The sequence below is a fragment of the Mixophyes fleayi genome, chromosome 7 (assembly GCF_038048845.1).
Source record: "Mixophyes fleayi isolate aMixFle1 chromosome 7, aMixFle1.hap1, whole genome shotgun sequence".
Taxonomy (NCBI): Eukaryota; Metazoa; Chordata; class Amphibia; order Anura; family Limnodynastidae; genus Mixophyes; species Mixophyes fleayi.
This window is the reverse complement of record NC_134408.1, coordinates 24,629,493-24,641,910: the sequence shown is the minus strand read 5'-3', so window position 1 is coordinate 24,641,910 and position 12,418 is coordinate 24,629,493. Positions and strand designations below refer to the sequence as shown.

At 42.1% G+C, this 12,418-nt stretch overlaps 1 protein-coding gene across 2 annotated transcripts in view; it reads right to left on the bottom strand.

Annotated features, from left to right (window-relative positions):
- CLUAP1 (clusterin associated protein 1) overlaps positions 1 to 12,418 on the bottom strand; it is a 56,005-nt gene that overhangs the window by 26,348 nt on the left and 17,239 nt on the right. For both annotated transcript variants that reach the window (XM_075179408.1, XM_075179409.1), the window contains exon 6: positions 1,875 to 1,958. In XM_075179408.1, the coding sequence (XP_075035509.1) occupies positions 1,875 to 1,958 (84 nt within the window). The remainder of the gene's footprint in view (positions 1 to 1,874; positions 1,959 to 12,418) is intronic.

Sequence of the window (12,418 nt, the reverse complement as noted above, 5' to 3'; positions counted from 1 at the left end):
TGTGAATTATTGTGACAAGAACATGTTTTGATCATTGCTACATAAAACCTCCCTGACCTGACTGGAATATCAGTGTCACATTATCTGCCTGTGTGGAGTTAAATAAAGCTTTATTCCCTGTGGGTCTCTGAACAAACGTAAAGGTTATTTCAGATGTCCTGGTACATTGGCTGCATTAATGGGCCAATTGCCTCACCAAACTAAAAGGACATGTATCAAATTCCCGAGTTGTATATTTACTATCCCCTACACTAGATCCTGAGATGGTCGTAAAATAAGCTTCACCCTACGGATACCACTGCTGTAACCCTAATGGTTCTGCGATAGGTACACAAGTGACATCACTGCCCACCAAAATGAAGTGATGACATCACTGCTCAACAAATCTCAGGGTATTTAAAAAGAAAAAATAATTACCTATGTAGAGTTTGCTTTTAATTTTAATTTTTAGGAGTTGACTGTGCAAAATAGACCCCGGCCCGGTCTGTAACTGACTGCTATATACAAGGTTTAGTTGAGTGTATATGGCACTTACCTGTCCTACCACTGCGGCTATCTACATCCAGCCCCCTCCATTGCATCATATTGCTAGCCTCATTGTTTTAAACAGATTAACATGAAAAGCAGATTACTGGTAATCTGAGCTACTTCATGCTACTGGTAATCTGAGCTACTTTATGCTACTGGTAATCTGAGCTACTTCATGCTACTGGTAATCTGAGCTACTTCATGCTACTGGTAATCTGAGCTCCTGCATGCTACTGGTAATCTGAACTACTTCATGCTACTGGTAATCTGAGCTACTTCATACTACTGGTAATCTGAGCTACTTCATGCTACTGGTAATCTGAGCTACTTCATGCTACTGGTAATCTGAGCTACTTCATGCTACTGGTAATCTGAGCTACTTCATGCTACTGGTAATCTGAGCTACTTCATGCTACTGGTAATCTGAGCTACTTCATGCTACTGGTAATCTCAGCTACTTCATGCTACTAGTAATCTGAGCTACTTCATGCTACTGGTAATCTGAGCTCCTGCATGCTACTGGTAATCTGAGCTACTTCATGCTACTGGTAATCTGAGCTACTTCATGCTACTGGTAATCTGAGCTACTTCATGCTACTGGTAATCTGAGCTACTTCATGCTACTGGTAATCTGAGCTCCTTCATGCTACTGGTAATCTGAGCTCCTTCATGCTACTGGTAATCTGAGCTACTTCATGCTACTGCTAATCTGAGCTCCTTCATGCTACTGGTAATCTGAGCTCCTGCATGCTACTGCTAATCTGAGCTACTTCATGCTACTGCTAATCTGAGCTCCTTCATGCTACTGGTAATCTGAGCTCCTTCATGCTACTGGTAATCTGAGCTCCTTCATGCTACTGGTAATCTGAGCTCCTTCATACTACTGGTAATCTGAGCTCCTTCATACTACTGGTAATCTGAGCTCTTTCATGCTACTGGTATTCGGAGCTCCTTAAAGTATAATAATAAAGCTGCCAATACACCAGCAGATCCGGTCACTTGACCTCACAGATGAGCGACTGCCCTTCTGGCTAAATCAAACTGGACATGTGGGCCAGGTAGCGTGGCAGACCACGTACTAGCAGATCCCATTCATCCCCAAGCAATGTAATTTCAGGCCCATACACGCCAATCTGGTCTAAAAATAGGTCTTTACACATAGGAGAAGAGCTGTGATATCAGGTAATTGATGACAGACCAGTTTTCAGCAAAAAAATACAGGGTCATTGCGAGCAAAGAATGTTCCAAACAGTGTAATCTTAAGGAACCGTTGAGGGGAGGCAATTCAGGTGGATAAACAGTGGAGAAAGCCTTTTAATTCTGAAATGAATCAAATGTGCACTTACCAAGACTTCTTTGATGGACATCCTTAGAACCTTTTCCGTTTCATTTATCTCCAAAGGTCGGGCAATAGCAGCTGTTCTCAGTTCCTGCAAGAACACGCAGTTTATTGTTCAACACTTAAACTAAACATAATCACCTTGACACTCATCGTTATTATAGAAAGTGACTGCAAAACTCGATGAATAGACACCTGGCAGAATCACAACCTTGTAACGTTGTTTATATAACTACAGCAATTATCTATTCTGCCGCCATGGTTTGTTTATTTTAGTTCTCTCGCTTAGAAATCAATTATGCAAATCCTTAGTGCAGCATAGTTATGTGCCCTTCCAAGCAAGAAATGTGCAATATTAAAAAAGTGAAAAATACTAGACTGCAATCAGAACATCTAATACAAGATAATTAAGAAAAGGCTTTTTCTACAGGAACTCAGCGAGAGGTGTCAATTCAATTTGCTCTCTTGTCATACAGAGATAAGGAGTAGATGACAGGCAGAGGAGATGTCTGTGGGTGACATCTCTGAGGGAGCGAACGCTGTGATGACAGAGCGTTGACACACCTGGACTGTAATCTGGAGATGTGTTATTTTAAAGTCCCTGGCTGAAGTATCAGAAATAACTCTCTATAAAATCCAGATAAGTGTCCTACAGGACATCAGACCAGCAAATGGCAATGTGGCATCGTGAATCAGAGTTTGTGGGCCACTTCTAAGTGTATTGCACTATTAACAGTTATTTGTATAGGGCCTACATATTACGCAGCACTGTACAGAGAATATGTAATCCTTCACATCAGTCCCTGCCCCAGAATAGCTTACAGTCAATATACCCTACCACTCACACACACTCTAAGGTTAATCTTGTCAGACATATAAAAGATATGGTGGGGGGGGCTGTATATCTCAAGGTACAACTAACATAATGGGATGCCACTGGACTCTACAGAACCATATGTGCCTGAACGCATGCCTCCCAACATTTAGAGTCCCGAAAGCGGGACAAAATAAGCCACGGCCCCCGTTCAGTCTAATCTCGGCTCCACCTATCTCCATGGTAACACCACAGAGTTCTGACTTGTGTATAGCAGGGGTCACTCTTGTGCTCGACGCATGCGCTGTATGAGGACCGGATGGTGACTGACTTACTGTGACGTCCCAGTCTCGGAGTGCATACCTACCAACTGTCCCACTGAAATCGGGACTGTCCCGCTGGAATCAGGACAGTTGGGAGGTATGCTAAATGTACCAACACCACAATGGTGTACAAAACCAGATTTTAACAAAAAAATTAAATAAATAAATGTACATCCATTTCCCAAAATTCCTACCTGTCCCCACAAAATGCTGGAGAAGATATTGTAGATTGGGTACGGGGCAAAAACTTATGCCAATTCACACATCTTATGAATATTGTGCAAATGCACAATTAGATATAGTGGCCCCACCCACAAAATGGCTGCCTCCACTCTGCGATGCATTATCCCAGTGTGCCATGACAAAGTCAACAGCACTCAGTGTTTAGAATAGCTTTAGCTATGTCTGCCCTTAAATATTTCTACTGTACAAGTAGAGAGTGCCACTGACCTCTGCGATTTGCAATATTACACTGGGCTTTACCCAGCATGCACTAGACTTTCGCTCATGTAACATTTTACAGAGCACATATATCAGGGTAAGCACATAGAGATCTCATTACAGATGTGTCACTATTCGTTATGCAGCACTCAAGAAATATAATCAGATTTTATATTATAGGGAAAAACATCTTGCAATGATGACAGATATATGATTCACAAAGGGAAGTCTCGATGTTCACATCGGGTGAAGATGTCTGATGCGGTATGTAAAAGTAGCACGTACTGCCATATGTGCTGGAACACATACTATTAACTAGAGAATTGGAAAGATAACACTACTGAGGTAGGTTTAAAATAATATATGATATTGGCTATTTGCAGCATTGAATTTATTGACTACATCCACTAGCATTTTTCTGAAAATAGAATTATGATAGGGTAAATCACCACACTACAAAAAGTTTGACAGATAGATGGTACGAAAATAATAAAATAAAAAATAATAATAGTAAAAAAAATAAAAAATAAATAGTTATATAGGCCTATTATACACACTTTGACTAGGTGTTCGAAATGGTTTGATACAACATTTTGCTTGGTAAGGCCAAGTAAGTATTATATTAATGTTCATGGCGATTTGGCCACTTGATGGCGCCGTTTCATTGTGTAGATATTTAATTTTACAAAGGCGATTGGTAGTTCACAGTAATTAAGGGATGATTTCTGAAAAAACAAAACAAAACCACCTACAAATTGCTACGGACGCCCAAAAAAGATGTACAATGAGAAGTGATAATTGGGGTTTTTATATTAATTGAGACTGAAAATTCTCCAATTGTAAATTTGTTCATTCAGAAACAAGAAAATAAATGAATCCATGTGTGCACTGACGTAAAGGCCGTCCATGTATGTGTAATATCCTGAAGGCCAATATCCTTATTTTCAGAAAGTAGAAAAAAAATCACACAGAAAAAGAGCGAAAATGCTTTGGCTTATTTAATTACAAATGGGCTCATATCTAAGAATAAATGAAGCACTGGAGAAGAGATTCATTCGATGACTGCCCACGACATTCCCTCTCATCCGTATGTTGCAGGAAATTTATTGAAGGATCAAATAGCCTTCTGATGGGTGAGCATTCGTTGAATCCATTACCAAACGGTGTCACACATGGTGAAAACACATGTATTACAGTCAGTAATTTAGGTCAGTCTTAGACAAGCAGTGCTCTCCAGCTGGTTTTGAAATACAAGATAATAAATTAGATGAGGTTTAGGAAATGTGTACGTTGCTGTTATTTTTGTACTACAAGTTCCTGAACAAGGGGAGCGCAGACACTGCCCTGCCCCAGGACAAGGGGAGCGCAGACACTGCCCTGCCCCAGGACAAGGGGAGCGCAGACACTGCCCTGCCCCAGGACAAGGGGAGCGCAGACACCGCCCTGCCCCAGGACAAGGGGAGCGCAGACACTGCCCTGCCCCAGAACAAGTGGAGCGCAGACACTGCCCTGCCCCAGGACAAGGGGAGCGCAGACACTGCCCTGCCCCAGGACAAGGGGAGCGCAGACACTGCCCTGCCCCAGGACAAGGGGAGCGCAGACACACTGCCCTGCCCCAGGACAAGGGGAGCGCAGACACACTGCCCTGCCCCAGGACAAGGGGAGCGCAGACACCGCCCTGCCCCAGGACAAGGGGAGCGAAGACACACTGCCCTGCCCCAGGACAAGGGGAGCGCAGACACTGCCCTGCCCCAGGACAAGGGGAGCGCAGACACTGCCCTGCCCCAGGACAAGGGGAGCGCAGACACACTGCCCTGCCCCAGGACAAGGGGAGCGCAGACACTGCCCTGCCCCAGGACAAGGGGAGCGCAGACACTGCCCTGCCCCAGGACAAGGGGAGCGCAGACACACTGCCCTGCCCCAGGACAAGGGGAGCGCAGACACACTGCCCTGCCCCAGGACAAGGGGAGCGCAGACACCGCCCTGCCCCAGGACAAGGGGAGCGCAGACACCGCCCTGTCCCAGGACAAGGGGAGCGCAGACACCGCCCTGCCCCAGGACAAGGGGAGCGCAGACACCGCCCTGTCCCAGGACAAGGGGCGCGCAGATACTGCCCTGCCCCAGGACAAGGGGCGAACAGACACTTCCCTGTCAGGCCCAGGTAAATTCGGCAATAGGATAGGGCCAATAATATTCCCACCAACTCCCTCGGAGGGCAATTCTGAAAACATGACATGTCCGTGTACTGCTGATCGGGAGGTTTTTTTTTTCTGTAGTTGGTGAAATCGTTAAAGATGTCACATTGGGAGAAATGTTCTTCTGTAGTGTGTATCTGGTAAGAGTTTCAGATAATAAAGGATTATTAGCATCCAGATTATATGCTATATCAAGTAAATAAGGTTGTAAGAATAAATCGTAGTCCCAGCATGCTCTGCCACACAATAACGGGATAACGGGACCTGCAGACTGAGCCTATCACAAGACTCCAGAGGCCGCTCCCTCTGGCCTCCCCGGGTGCTTGATACCGCTATGCACAGTCTATTTAAAGCCTCAGTGTGAGACAAGGGGGCGTCGGGATATGTGGCACCGTAATCAGGGCAATCCATCATAGGGAGGTTTAGCTCATTAGTTGTTGTGAGTAATGAGCTCATGGTAGGTACATTGCACCCTGTGTGTGTACTGGCTGCTGCTCTGTCTCAAATTGTGATCTCAGCCACCTAATTATACACACTGGTGAGTCATCAGCGAGTGTTGGATGACTCCTTCTCTTAAGGAAACGTAATAGAAAGTCAGACAATGACATATAAAACCCTTCCTTTGAGAAATCTGGATGGCATTCTTCTTAAAAAGCTAAATAAAGAACAAGAGAAACTATACTTGGGTTTTTATGCTGCGGAACTTTCTAAGACTGCTACAATTAAACTGCGCTTGTCAATAAACATATGAAACAATTTGGTGGATTTAAAAGTAAGGGTCTGCCCAGACCGTGATCAGTGGCTGTGATATCAGACCTTGGACAGAGCTGTGCAGTATATATATTGGATTGTTGTGACACCATTATCATACGTGTTTCAGAGAGGAGAACCACCACATAAGCACTGAGATTTAGAAACCAGCAGTGCAGCACAGAACACGAGCATCAGTGTGAAAACACAACATTATACGTGTGGATCGTGCCTCTCTTTTTATAGGATTGCACAGTGATAACGGGTGGGCCAATACCAGCCTTCCTCGTCCCGCTGGATAGACACATTATGCTCCAAAATATGAGTGACCAAACTGAGGAGACTTTGGGGTATATTATCTAAACTGCGGGTTTGAAAAAGTGGAGGAGATGTTGCCTATAGCAATAAATCAGATTCTAGCAGTCATTTTGTAGAATGTACTAAATAAATGATAGCTAGAAGAAACCGGAGCATGCCGACGCATACATACAAATTCCACACCTATAGGGCTGTGGTTGGAATCGAACTCAAGACTACAGCGCTGCAAGGCAGCAATGTTAACCACTGTGCTACAGTGCTGATAGGCGAGACCAAATGCAATAGTGTGTGGTGCTGAGTGGTGATGTGTTCACTTATTTAAAACATGCACCTTTGAATTCCACTAAGCATTACTTTGGATGCATTAACAATGAACTTGCACAATGGTAGTGTATGTCTGGGCCGGTAAACATATGTGCAAGTTGCACTATTTGTAAATGACCCCCATTTTTGGCGATGCCTTAGGACAGGATTTAAACAACTTATCTAGTGTGTGTTAAAAAGCATATAAATGATCTGTCATTATATCGTTTTATTTCGTCTACAGGACAGAGTGGCAGAAGCCATCTTTTCTTTTTTGAACTAGCAGGATGTCGGCAGAGTTAGTCTCCTCCTCCTTATATGAATATGGATGTCTCTATGCCACTGGCATTACATAGGAATTGATAATCGAAAAGGAGGAAAAATAAATAAATTAAAAAAAGAAAAATAATAAAACAAAAACAAAAATCACAAAGAAATTTATTAATAAAACAGTGTTTATAAAGCTTCACCCATTTCATGCTATAAGCAACACAACGCCAAGCAGTCTCCAGATCAACTCCATTACTTCACAAATTGATTGTTTCCCTTTCTCACTGTTATCAGATCCATTGTGTCCATCATTAATATAACTGTGCCAAAAATGAATACATTTATATGGAGTGGTGGAAATAAAAAGTAGAAACAACATCAGCTGGATAAATAGATATATATTTTTATATTGTGCAATATATATATATATATATACATACATACAAGTTAACCCGTGCATGATACTCATGCATTCTAGTCAAATCAAGCTACTTAAGGTGTTAAAAAGGTTCTTGTCATGCATTTGGGCCATAGCCCAGGCCTCCTCAGGGGAAGAGCGTTACTTCCCGATGCAAGTGCCCTTTTTTAACGTGGTTTTGTCCACATGTCACCACCTCATAATTTTTCTCCATCACCTCATCCTTCATCTTCATCGCCACATCTATCCAGATGTCTATCCAGACACAGGGATCTCTCTCAGCGGTCCTGAGTATCACACTCCTCTCACTCTGTCACCCCCGGCAACCACCAACCACTCCCCACTGTTACCCCCGGCAACCACCAACCACTCCCAACTGTCACCCCTGGCAACCACCAACCACTCCCAACTGTCAATTCTCCTTCAAGAAATATATATATATATTTTTTTTAAATCTTTATAAACACTTTTAATAATTAACAAATTAAATTAACAAATTAAAAACATCTTAGTATACCTAATTTCAGCCCTTTCTGAATTTTTTTTTACACACACACTAAGAATTTAGTAGGTCAGTGTATAACTCCGCCCAGCAGGTGGCGCTGCAGCTTGGTTTTATTTTTTCCACACACACACAGACAGACTAACACACGCCACTAAGCATTTATATATATATATATATATATATATATATATATATATATATATATATATATATATATATATATATATTTATTTATTTAATTACACCCTACAGTGTAATTGCGAAGCAATATACAGGTCATGTAGAACAATTATTTTACTTGTTCTCCTGTATTTAACCGTCCTGACTCCTTGGAATCTGCCTCTCCCAATATCATGGCCGCCTGCCCCCTACCATATCTGGGCCTACCACATGTCCCAGTTTTTCAGGACAATTCCCATTTCCCCCCAATAATTTAAATTCCTAATAGACCCAGGTTAAAGACAAAGAAAGTTGCTATACGTTCATATAAAGTTTTACCTTGCTTCTGAATAGCTTACCCATTTGATTGACAGCCCCCCATCAATACAGACCCCATTTATCTCACAATGATAGTAGTCCACCGATTATGCAAACAAAAAGCAGATTGAAATGAATAAAGCAGTGTCTCAATTGTCCTGCAGCGAGGAACTTCAAAGATGAAACAAACTCGGGTGCATTCAATATCTGCTCAAAGTCTGTAAAACGGTCGCTTGATCCAAATCAGAAATTCTTCTTATGTTATCTCACAATGGAACATGAAAGGAAAAAAGAACCCCATCATAGTGCACTTATAAAACTGACACTTGTGCTCTTTCAATAAAAACAAGCACACTTTCCATGGAACGTCAATAAAAACAAGCACACTTTCCATGGAACGTCAATATAAACAAGCACACTTTCCATGGAACGTCAATATAAACAAGCACACTTTCCATGGAACGTCAATATAAACAAGCACACTTTCCATGGAACGTCAATAAAAACAAGCACACTTTCCATGGAACGTCAATATAAACAAGCACACTTTCCATGGAACGTCAATAAAAACAAGCACACTTTCCATGGAACGTCAATAAAAACAAGCACACTTTCCATGGAACGTCAATAAAAACAAGCACACTTTCCATGGAACGTCATAAAAAGCAAGCACACTTTCCATGGAACGACAATAAAAACAAGCACACTTTCCATGGAACGTCAATAAAAACAAGCACACTTTCCATGGAACGTCAATAAAAACAAGCACACTTTCCATGGAACGTCAATAAAAACAAGCACACTTTCCATGGAACGTCAATAAAAACAAGCACACTTTCCATGGAACGTCAATAAAAACAAGCACACTTTCCATGGAACGTCAATAAAAACAAGCACACTTTCCATGGAACGACAATAAAAACAAGCACACTTTCCATGGAACGACAATAAAAACAAGCACACTTTCCATGGAACGACAATAAAAACAAGCACACTTTCCATGGAACGACAATAAAAACAAGCACACTTTCCATGGAACGTCATAAAAAACAAGCACACTTTCCATGGAACGTCAATAAAAACAAGCACACTTTCCATGGAACGTCAATAAAAACAAGCACACTTTCCATGGAACGTCAATATAAACAAGCACACTTTCCATTGAACGTCAATATAAACAAGCACACTTTCCATGGAACGTCAATATAAACAAGCACACTTTCCATGGAACGTCAATAAAAACAAGCACACTTTCCATGGAACGTCAATAAAAACAAGCACACTTTCCATGGAACGACAATAAAAACAAGCACACTTTCCATGGAACGACAATAAAAACAAGCACACTTTCCATGGAACGACAATAAAAACAAGCACACTTTCCATGAAAACGTCAATAAAAACAAGCACACTTTCCATGGAACGTCAATAAAAACAAGCACACTTTCCATGGAACGTCAATAAAAACAAGCACACTTTCCATGGAACGTCAATAAAAACAAGCACACTTTCCATGGAACGACAATAAAAACAAGCACACTTTCCATGGAACGTCATAAAAAACAAGCACACTTTCCATGGAACGACAATAAAAACAAGCACACTTTCCATGGAACGACAATAAAAACAAGCACACTTTCCATGGAACGACAAGTAACTCCCTCCGTGAAATTCCGTAAAAAAGAGCTCCAAGAAGAATATCTGATTTGGATCAAGCGACCGCTTTACAGACTTTGAGCACATATTGAATTCACCTGAGTTTTCCGCAGAAGAGTTTGTTCCATCTTTGAAGTTCCTCGCTGCAGGACAATTGACACTGCTTTATTCATTTCAGACTGGTACATATTGGTCACTAGCACCATACTTCCGTTTATATTTGGTTTATGTCGTAATATCATTGCTGACTCTTTGTGTGGATTGGAGTCTAAACGTGGGGGGCAGCAGAAGACCTAGATCTGCGCCGTTTTTACAATTTTTTCTTTTTTTGATCTTAAAAAGCAGCCTGTGGACGAGTAGCGGCAGATGTACCACGTTGGGGGTAGAGGTGTTTGTACTATCGGTAAGCACCTCTACCACCAAATAGGTAAATCTACTAGCGACTCAGCCCCTCACCGCAATTCACTGCATCAACAACTAGACAACAGACTACAGAGCCACGGAGACCTGGGTCTACTAATAGGGCAGGTGGATTTTAGTGATGAAATGTTTACCATCGATTTCTCCTTTAATAACATCTGTTTTAAAAAACACAAATACAACACAGTAACTGAAAATATTCTAAGGACAACTCTGAGAAACGTTTTGCTACAACACCTGGGATCTCCACAGTTCTGAGATCTTCCGCCAATAATGCACCCGATACTTCTCTCTGATTAAATGTAGGGAGAAGCTTGAAGTAAAGTGCTTTCCCTGAATGGTTGTCAAAGCATCAGAGTGGATGTCATACAATGCACAAAGCATCCAATCAGAATTCTCCCAGCTGTCAGCACAGGAGACGCACCATGGTGAGTAACTCACTAACTGTGAACAGCTGGGAGGGGGTGACTGCCAAAACAAAGGATCAGTATGTTCACGTTAACTTACACTACATATTAAAATGGATATTAATAATAGATTTACTGTATGAATATAATATATTTATGGGAAGAGATTGCATTATCTCACTTATAAATTGATTGAGCAACTTCCACTTCTGTTTGAGAGGCATCATTTGGTGTAAGTAGCTGATGGGTAGTGCTGGCACCAGATTACCATTTGGAGGAGTTTGCGGTACCTCTCAGTAAGTTAGCGTTCAATTAAAAAATGCATATATGGCCCAAATATAGGGACTCTCATTGTTTAGAGTTAGGACCATCCTATTAGCAGAAGCGCCGTGAATTGGCGGGTGGCTTATCATACATTTGCAAATGTATGGTAAGCCACCTTCTCTGGAATGATCTCCCTCGCGCTATCAGGCTATCTCCTAGCCTGCATACCTTGAAACGCTCACTTAAAACTCATCTGTTCAGGGAAGCTTACCCTTCCTCTGTCTATCCTATCCCCTCCTCGCCATGATCCCTCTTCACCAGTCTTCGTACTCCTCACCCTCCTCCTCTTTCCCCCTCTGATCATCTTTCAACCTACTCATTTTTCATCGCCCAGTCCTCCACTTCCTCCACCCCCACTTACTGCTTTGTGTCTCGTTTGTCTGCCCCTCCCCTCTAGAATGTTAGCTCTTGCGAGCAGGGCCCTCATCCTCGTGTACTCCTCCTTTTGTTCTTTTCCCCTCGACTACCCAACTCTTTTTCCACATCTCTAGGCCCCAACCCTTGGTCTCATCTTCTCCCTTGCCATCTCACCTCGCTGGCTTTAATCTTGTTAGCTGCGCCCTCACGCTAGGGCACAGGTAAAGCTCACTTTATTCCTCTCTCCCCTCTCTTGCTTGCTTTAGTTCTCTCCCCCTTCCACTCTCTAGTTTCTTAGTATCCTGCCCTCTACTTAGTACTAGTGGATTGATTACTTACTGTACTTTATTTCTACTGCCCTGTATGCCTTGTCCTGTTTTGTCCTATGCTCTACTGGGTTGATAGTTTACTGCACTTTGTTATTGTCATGTCCTGTAGGCTGTTTCCTGTTTTGTATTGTTTTCCCCATGCTCTATGTACGGCGCTGCGGACACTTTGTGGCGCCTCATAAATAAACGATAATAATAAATAATAAAATGTGTACAACTAAGATTTCTACATTTTTATGTACAA